Source organism: Mobula birostris, chromosome 12, assembly GCF_030028105.1.
Source record: "Mobula birostris isolate sMobBir1 chromosome 12, sMobBir1.hap1, whole genome shotgun sequence".
Lineage (NCBI taxonomy): Eukaryota > Metazoa > Chordata > Chondrichthyes > Myliobatiformes > Myliobatidae > Mobula > Mobula birostris.
The window spans coordinates 59,606,757-59,616,363 of record NC_092381.1 but is presented as its reverse complement, the minus strand read 5'-3'; the positions used below and the strand labels follow the sequence as shown (position 1 = coordinate 59,616,363).

At 37.1% G+C, this 9,607-nt stretch overlaps 1 protein-coding gene across 1 annotated transcript in view; it reads left to right on the top strand.

The window, feature by feature from the left end:
- Positions 1-304: 304 nt before the first annotated feature.
- Positions 305-9,607, top strand: part of LOC140206343 (interleukin-12 receptor subunit beta-2-like) — an 85,229-nt gene continuing 75,926 nt past the window's right edge. Inside the window, exons 1-4 of the mRNA XM_072274692.1 lie at positions 305-385; positions 5,048-5,127; positions 7,703-7,996; positions 9,180-9,297. Coding sequence (XP_072130793.1) covers positions 5,067-5,127; positions 7,703-7,996; positions 9,180-9,297 — 473 coding nt within the window. The 5' untranslated portion in view covers positions 305-385; positions 5,048-5,066. The remainder of the gene's footprint in view (positions 386-5,047; positions 5,128-7,702; positions 7,997-9,179; positions 9,298-9,607) is intronic.

Below are 9,607 nucleotides of genomic sequence, written 5' to 3'. Positions count from 1 at the left end.
TGGTTTTACTATAATCTGTGTGAAAATAAGAGTTCGTTGTTAAGAAGGCATGCAGGTCCAAAGACTGCAGCAAAAAAAAGATCAGGAAGTTCTACACGGCAATCGGTGGAAAGAAACGCACCTTCATTGGAAATAAAGTAAGGCAAATTGATTTCTGTTTATTTTAACCCTGAGAACAATTAAGTGACAGATTCAGAATTAATATTTTTGTTAATGAAAAGAATATGTCACTGTTAAAGGGCTTTGTTCTTGAGAAAAAGCTACCTGGCATACAAGAAAATACATTCTGTAAGTCTACCACTTGGTATAAATTCAGGACAAACTATTTCCAATGGCAGAGTATAACTTTATGGCTTAACTTTAAGAACATCAGCAAAGAGAAAGGGTAAGTATAGATTTTTTTCTTCTTACTAAGATTGTTAGAGCATATTTTTGATATGTTTATTTTTGGATTCTAGAAATCGTTTGGAAGCCTAGATCAAAAATATACATATACATTTGTAAATGTATAATTCTGGACATTCATATGCTGCTATTCACTGCACAAGACATACCATTCCATTTGCTAAAAAAGACATTTACATTGTGTAAGGATAACATCAAGCTTTTGAAAGAAGTTTCTGTTAGTGTTAAGTCCAAAGAATGTTTACATCAACTCTAGCCCCTATGGTGGAACGGCATTATATTGCAGTATTTTCCTATTGATCGTAAGTGGTGGCTGTACCACTTAATGTATCAATATATCTTTCAGCATTTAGTAAGGCACCTTGGAACATGTCAATCTGTAGCATTTAGTTGTGAACAGCTTGCACTGCAATACTCACAAATTTGAATACACCTTTCAGAAAAGGTGAACAGCTGAAACAGTCAAACGTAAAAATAGAAAATGCTGGAAGTGCCCAGCAGATCAATCGACATTTGTGAGAAGAGTAATCAGAGACAACATTTCAGGCTGCAGACCCTTTATTTGAAAGGGCTCACAGAAGGAGATCTACTGGATAGTTTTCTCTGTTAACTGGGGAAGAAGTAATGGTCCAAATTCTATAACATCAGTAAATGGTATTCATTTCTAGTCATTTTCTAAATTTGATCCAGAGTAAAATGTAGATGGATCAATTACTTTTGTCCTTTTTGCCAGCCATTGCCCAGTGTAACACAGCTAAATGGTATGTGTTATACTATTTATTCCAGCTATTTATGAGTCTCAGCCTCAGAACAACATTCATATGGCTTAGAATCTGAGTTAGATTGAAAATGTAGCTCAAATGCAGCTCACTACCAGGCAGTTGACCAGTAAACTTACCCCGAAATTCATCTTGTACAGAACATTTGAGTTCGGCAGCAGAGGAATCCTGTGTCTTGCAAGATAATATGTTAACTCACTGTCAACAACAAAATGCAATGTTGTATAGGGACCACCATTAGAACAATACAAAATGAAATTTTGGAAGTGAGTTAGGATTTTTTTTCCCAGAAAGCCCTTTTTACAAAGGATCGGGTCATGTAGCACACTGGAGCATAATAGTAATGCAGATTTAATTTCCAGCAAGGTTTATTGGATGAGAGATGTTTGCAGTCTTCATGAATATCATCTCCATTTTTAGCCGATATTCTCTAATTGTAATAACAAATGAGAGTTTCATCAGACAGCATGGTCGACAGCTTAACCAACCATTTTACTGAATTAGAATGTAAACATTACTGAGCAGCTCATTGTCACTAGAATGTTCCTTTTCCATACTGATGGGATGATTGCTAGCATCCATTTGGCTTTCCAGACGACACATTCCAGCTTCTCTCTTGTTAAGGTTAGCTTTATTTCTCACATGTACATCAAAATGCATCATTTTGCGTCAACAACCACGCAGTCTGAGGATTGTTCTGGGAACCCCACAATTGTCTCTATGCTTCTGGCCCCAACAAAGCATGGCCACATCTCACTAACTCCAACCGCATGCCTTCGGAATGTGGGAGGAAACTAGAGTACCCGAAAGAAACCCATGCAGTCATGGGGAGAACGTACAAACTCCTTACAGACAGTGGTGGGAATCAAATCCTGATCTCACTGCCAGTGCTGTCACAGTGTTACACTAAGCTTTCCACTACTGCGCTGCCTAACCTATCACGTGGCCCCTGCCCTCTGTACAGTGTGCCCCACATAGACTTTTCTTTTCTGTCTCATCAACTGTGTCACTAAGGCAATGTTGTTTCCTATTTGTACTAATCTTTTCAGTTATAGTGGGAGAGATATTAAGTTCTGTGAAAGGCTTTATTACCCAGGAACATTGAGTAAGAAAGCACTTTGCAAGCTGCTGATGATGTTATTAAATTGTGGTCAATCTTGTTAGTTTGCTCTTTCTTTACATGATAATAAAAATAACATTGTGTATTTCATAAACATTTTATCTTGCATCTGTGTTCCAGCATTGGCCTTTTTATAAAGTAAACTGGGTTGAAATATGGGTTAGCAATTAGAAATTATTCATTGGTCATTATCTTGTATTCATTGTGGTACAGATAATGTAACTTGAATATTCCTGATATCTTATATTCATGAACATACTTTGTGAATATTTCTTTAATTTAATCAGTATTTTTGTCTACAAAAATTGTTCTTTCATCTTCATACTTATCTTGCCCTGCTCCAGCATTTTCTTTAAATTGTGCTGTTTGATCCAACACTCAGTCAAAATCTTTTAAGCAGCTACTTTGCCTCTATTGCTAACATAACATTTTGGAACTTCTTTCACGTATTCTTATTTTTTCTACTCTTGAACTGATCAGTAATAATAATGTTCTGGTCAGTAAAGTGGGTGTCAGATTGTGTGTTATAATGTAAGTTTTCTTTATAATGGTGAACTGAACGGCTAGATTAATGGACTTTTCCACATGTGTGATAAGTGATTTCAGCTACTTGAGAAACTTGAAAAGTTTATTACTATAATTATACCACAAACAACAATATATCTTTCATAGTAAGCTATTCCAATGATTTTTTTAGCTAATTATGAATTACAATGAAAAACAGAATGTTCTACCTTGCTAGGCAAAATCATAACTTACAGGAACAGATCTGATGACCTAAATAGCTTTATGACATTCTAAGAAAAATACAGGGGAAAATATTGCTCGCAGAGTCTGATTGAGATGTGAAAGTAGTGAAAGACATTTGCTTTAGAACAACTTAATGTAATGAGTAGAGTAATAGTTTTTTTTAAATTTTGAATAGGTGTGTTGTGATCTACTTGTTACTAAACAATTTATTCCAAAAGATGTTATAAATACAGCTATCTGGTATGCCATCCAACACGAATATGCAATTTGTCCATCTCTGTAACATTGTCCACCACCTCTTTTGAACAGCCCCCTCTGGTGCTGAGCTGCAACCATGTTTGCAACATCCTGTAACTTCTTGATTTCCTTTCTTGTCTTTTTGTACAAACTTTAACTGGCCCAAAGCTCTGCGCATTCTCTGTTTTAGTGAAGGACAAAATACACGTACCCTTGTCTCCTTAACAGATTGTAGCAAATATTTCAATGCTTGACAATAGTATAAATGTCTTTGTAACTATTGTAAAGTAGCATTGCGTAACAGCGCATAAATCCATATAATTTGTAAATTGATGGGAAATGCGTTTTTTAGATTTTAGGAGGTAGATGTCCATTCTGGCTACTTGCTTGTACTATCTGTTTGCCTGATCTGGTGACAAGGAAGATTACTTACTCCCCATGTAATAACACTAGTAATAGATATATACCACAAACACTCCCACAACAAAATGCATCTTCCATCTTTCCTTTCACTAGGTCTCAGTCAAATTCTCCATTGCTCTAGCTGTACCACAGTTTCTTTGGTGACTCCACTTTCAGAAGAAGTCTCCTTTGTCTTCACTTATCTTCACCAATAGCACCTGAATACATTTGTCTCACTTCTTAAATATGTCTTGTCAAATTATCTTTCAGGTAGCAGAATTGTTTTGTCCCTCTGCCCAACTATATCTATTACTTACAATATGATTTCCCCATGGAACACATTTTCCCTCCCCTATCTGGGGGGCGGGGGGAAACGAGTCTCTCTATAATACTTTTTTCTGCCTCATTACCCACTCCATGCCCCACTTTCTGATTTTTCCTGGTAGTTCCCTTTGTCTCCTCTCACATAATTGCCTAGAACTGCAGTCTACTTGTTTTAATTTCACAATATCCACATTTACCAGCCAACATTATTATAATTCAGACTCAAGTAAAAGAGGTGAAGTGATTCTTACAGTCCAGGTCCCACTTGGATTGCACAAATCAAGATTTGCATACATGTATTTTCCTCCATTGTTCCTCTCTTGTCTCAAAGCATGACCACTACTACAGTTTAAACATTGTTAACCATTTTTATGTTAGCACACAAATCATTAATGGCCTGTAGTTCATTTGACTGTCATCTATGAAGCAGTTTGTAGCAGACTTAATTGACTCCCTGTCTGAGACTGTAGTGTCAGTTGGCTCTATCCACATTTCAATGTTATATTTTTCTAATCTTAGTAGAATGTATGTTTATATTCCTTCATGTGTTTTCCTAAATGCATGTTAGTTACCAGCAGTATGCTTCCAGTATGCTCTGTTTAATTTCAGATTTATGGCATCTACTCTAATTCTTTTTCTTTAAATTTTGTAACATATTCCAGTGTATCAATAAAACAATTTTGTATTTTTCATTTTCCTATCTAATTCCAAATTGTAACAGTCAGATGTTCCAATCTGCCTATTCAATCACAATCCCGGGTACACAGTTTGACACAAATCAACATAATATGTACTTTGAAAAAGATTAATTAATTATAATAATTGGACAGAGGAAAAATGGGAACTTTTGAAACTTGTTTAAAATCATTACATGTGTTTAATATCATAAGTTTGAAAAACCAAACCAATGAATCTTTCTTATTTATATAGCTGCTACAAGTATTAAAAAGCAGAAACTTCACAGTTTGTACTAATGTGGAAACGTTATTTCTGTTGTTACTAAGGCTGTGTACAAAATACTCTTTTACAGGAATGTTAATGACTTCACCATGGGTCTAGCTAGTGTAATAAAGACATTAATGGCAATAATATTTTACATCAAATCTTTTGGTGAGTCTTTTGTTTCTATTTTGCACTGCTCATTTAAGTGTTAATGACGTCAGATACCCCCAAAACAATTCACGGAAAATAATACTTTTAAATTGCAGTCAATATATATTACAAGAAAATACATTTTTGCAGAAACAGCTTTTATGTGCAATGAGAGAAATAGCCAGAAGGAAGCTTCAGATTTGAGGACAAGGTTTGACACTGCTGGGATATCTGTGTCACCACCCAAACAACGTGAGAAAAGGCTGGTGGGCGTATTGATGATTAAGAAGTTCCAGCAAGGTACCAGAAAGCTGCAGTCAGGGCAACGCTAAAGCAAGCAGAAAGAATCAGTATGTTATCTTCTTCAAGGTCTGCTCAGTACATCAAAAATTTTGTTAAATCATTGCAGGCTATCCTTATTTTGGTGCGTGAGCTCTGTTCCACACTTTGCATACCCCAACACTCAGTACATCTAACACCTAAAGTACTATGAGAATTAAGGCAGATGTGTCTCTAGCAGTGAGCGACACTGCAAAAAGCTGTGAGACAGCTGAGGAATTCTGAGGGCGGTAGATGTAAATCTTGAATAAGGAAAGCTGAGGTGCCCTGAGCACACCTCATGATTCTACATTGATAAGAAGAAGATTGATCACCTCTGCAATGATTACGGATACTGAGATAGCACCATGCATTTTAGATTTGTGCTTCAATAAATTTGTTTAGTTATAACATTTATGTTGAATTGGGTTAATGAAACTGTTAATGAGTCTACTGACAGAATTCTTTATTTAATTGATGCTACGTGAGCAAGTAAGATTAATGCATGCTGTAATGTTGAACACTTCCACAAGTGGAGCTAACCTGTCAAGTGATAAGAATTGTGTTGGAACTGCTTTTGAACCAGCTGATTTAGCAAACACCAATAAAAACAAAATGTGGAAGATCAAGCAGCAAGTATAGGGAGATAAGCATCAGCAACCACTTGTTCTTTAAGATAAGAAATAGAAAACATGCAACATTGTAAAGGGCATGTGTTCTAAAATGGCAATTTAGTATTTATTGGGAAAAGCAAATAGAACTCTGTTTTGCATACATCTTAAGCTGTGTATACCATTGTCTAATTGTAGAGTTGAAAAATCTTCCCATACATAATGCTTTAATAAAATTAAGCAAAAAAGAAAAAAAACTGCAGTGATCTCAACACATCCATTCAGAAAAAAACACTACTTCTCAATTGAAATAATAAATAAAAAGAGAAAATGCTGAAATTACCCAGCAGTATCTATGGGAAGAAGGAGATAATGGGCTGAAACTTGCAAGTAAATGTAGCCTGCCAGGATGTCTCTTCATAAATGTACATCTAAACACAGAAATCCTAAATTTGCCAATAGACTATAGCCAGTGAAACTGTCAGTATTCTCCACATGAAAGCAAGTGATGGAGCTCAGACTTGCTAAGCTTGCCCTGTAGGCCCTGCTTGTGGACCCTACACCTCTTCTGAAATGGTACAAGATCTGGCAGTTCATTCATTTAAAGAGATGTTTTACAGATTTCAAGAAGAAAGATAGGAATTAAGTAGATTACATTTATTTGATTATTTATTTCAATTTTTAATAGTCTTTGAATTAATATGAACTAAATATATTCTATATATATGCAATCTAAATCTTGATAGTCTTGACAGATTGCAAAATGTGGGATGTAGCATTGCTGTCTGACAAAGATTTAATCAACAGTTTCCTGGCCTAGGCTTGTTCAGGCCTACCCATGTGACCTGATTTCATTGAGTGCAGCACAAGGGTTAGCCAGTCAAATCTGGGACACTCTCAGCCCGTCGAGTCAACCTTCAGGTAAACAAAAGGGCAAAGAAAATAGAGCATAAAAGAAAAGAACCAAACGCAGTCAAACATTTGGCTCCTCATGCTCGTTCAACTTTAGTTGGTGGAAGAGTGGAGAAAATAAAATTAATTAGCATAGATTAATATAAAATTATGTTCTTAATGTTTGTCATATGCATGGTAGACTGAAGGGCTTGTTCCTGTGCTCAATTTCTCTATGAGACTCAAAGATTCGATTCTTTTGACACACCCTGTGAGATGGGATGCTAAGCCTTGTTTCCAATCAAAAGCACCTGTGTGGGTGTAGGCGAGTTAGGCCAAAGGGCCAATTTCTGATTTCAAAAACTCTATGACTGTCCATGACAATGGTGGATCTTTTACCACAGCACCACCTTCCTGATCTAATCCCATATCCCTCAATTCCCATAAGATCTAAAACATTATCAATCTTTATCTTGAAGGTCTACAATCTTTTTGGGTAAAGAATTCCAAAGATTCACAAACACTCGGGTGAAGAAATTTCTCCTCACCTTAGTCTAAAATGGTCAGCTTTTTGTGTAGAGATGTCGTCATCTGGTTCCAGACTCTCTTGCCAGGGGAAGCATGGTGCTTGCTACTCTGTCAACACCCTTTAGAGTTGTGTACATTTCAGTCAGATCACAGATCATTCTTCTCAGCTCTAAAGCTAGTGCACAATGTGAGCAGCAGTTGTTATGTTTGTTGGATGGCCTTTTCAACTCTGTTTTCTCTTTCAGTGGCAGCTATTTCCCTTGTTGAATTTCCTGGTAGAGTCGTGGTAAAGCCGGCTCCTGTCTTCTTGGTGGGTTCAAACATTTCAATCACCTGTGTGACTGGGAACCAGCAGTGTAATATCAATGAATTTAAACTTGATATTAATAGAAAAACAGTACAAATGAAGCGCTTTAATAATACTGCAGCTCATCACCGGATAACCAATGTTACGACCCATAACTCCGTAATAACCTGCTACGTTCAGTGCATTGATGGGACCGACATGTTGGTTTGTAGAGCAGACCTTCAATCTGGTTGTAAGTATGTTATTTCTAAATTACTATCCCTTATTGTAGCTTCATAAAGATGCAAAAGATTTTCTTCCCATTAAAATATCCTTCCTCCGTGGCAAAATGTATGCATTCACACAACAGGGTTGGTTGTTCTAAGTCATAAGTACCTGAAGTGATGTAATAATGATGGCTGTCCGTCCTTGAGTTATGTCAATGCTGAAGAAGCACTGGAAAGGCATGCATTACAAATGGTAGATTATAGCTCCAGGAATGCTGTTGGTAGGCGGCAGGTAGAACGTCCGTGTTAGCGGGAAGGCTGACATGAGTGATGGACACGTTTCCATACTGCTGGAACGCTGCACACTTTGGATGGGTATTTCATGCAGCTTTCGTCTGCTGCAGAATTGGTGACAGAGAGCTTAAGAAGGACCAAAGAGCATGGCACCTCTCCCTTTCTGATAAAGCCCGTGCTCTGCTTTTTCTTCTAATTCAAGCATCTTTCTTCCCCTTCCAAAGTAAAAAAACATGCAGCTCTTCAACAGGTACAATAGGTAGTCATCTTGGATTCATTTTAAAACTTCCTTGTTGCTACTGTTGTGTTTTGTAACTTCAGAAACTAATCAAAAGAAAAATACAGGAACTGGGAAATGTTTTGTCTGCTTAGTTTTTCTTTTAGTACGGCAAGCACTTGTGATGTGGTAGTGTAATGGCGTATGCCATTCATGTACTACTTACGTATAACCCAAAATGAAAAATGTAAACAACAAAGAAAGCTGAATCGAACAATATATTTGCAATATTACTCAAATAGGCTGGCTGGTGACACAGCGAGATCAGTGCCGGACTCCGGAGCGAAGGTTCCCGAGTTCGAATCCAGGTCAGGCCACCACTGAGCATGCTTTCCATCCGTCCCGGGTTGAGTGTTGAGCTAGCCACTCGGCCTCGTAAAAAATACAAGGGTCGAGTCAGGAACATTCATAACGTGACCCAGTTAATCCTGACACCACATGCCAGACAAGAATGGCTGAATGTCTGGTACAACGCACTTAAAAAAAAACCTCAAATATCAGTATCAAACTATGTTGCTTCTAAAGGATTTAGGAAATCATTATATTTACAGACAGACTGTTGAAAGTACACCTTGAAGCATGATGGTAGATCTCAAATTATATAAAGACTTTATCAATGCTGTGATTTACGTTGTTAGACCCACCAGGCCAGCCAAGAGATCTGAAGTGTGTTTGGAGAAAAAACTACATGCAATGTATATGGAAAGCAGGGAAAAAGACATTTCTAGCAACACGATATACTCTCCATGTCCAAAGGTGAGTGAACACTTTTACATACTGGTATCTGAAAATAACAATGCTGTTCGCGAGAATACCAAATGTCATCTTGGTGGTTTGGCTGCTTCCTCATGGTATCTTAAGAAGGTATTTGAAAAGGTGATTGATCTAACAATTTTTCATAAATCTCTCTTTTAAGAATCAGGGACACAAACAAGGAATGGCAGTTGCAAGTTGCTTGAGGTGTTTTTACCAACTTGGCTCAAAGGAAACTTCTGAGCTTGGGCATCTCTGCCCCTTCCTTATCAATGGCCTGGTTAGGGTTGGAGATTCCAGGAAAATTACCAGA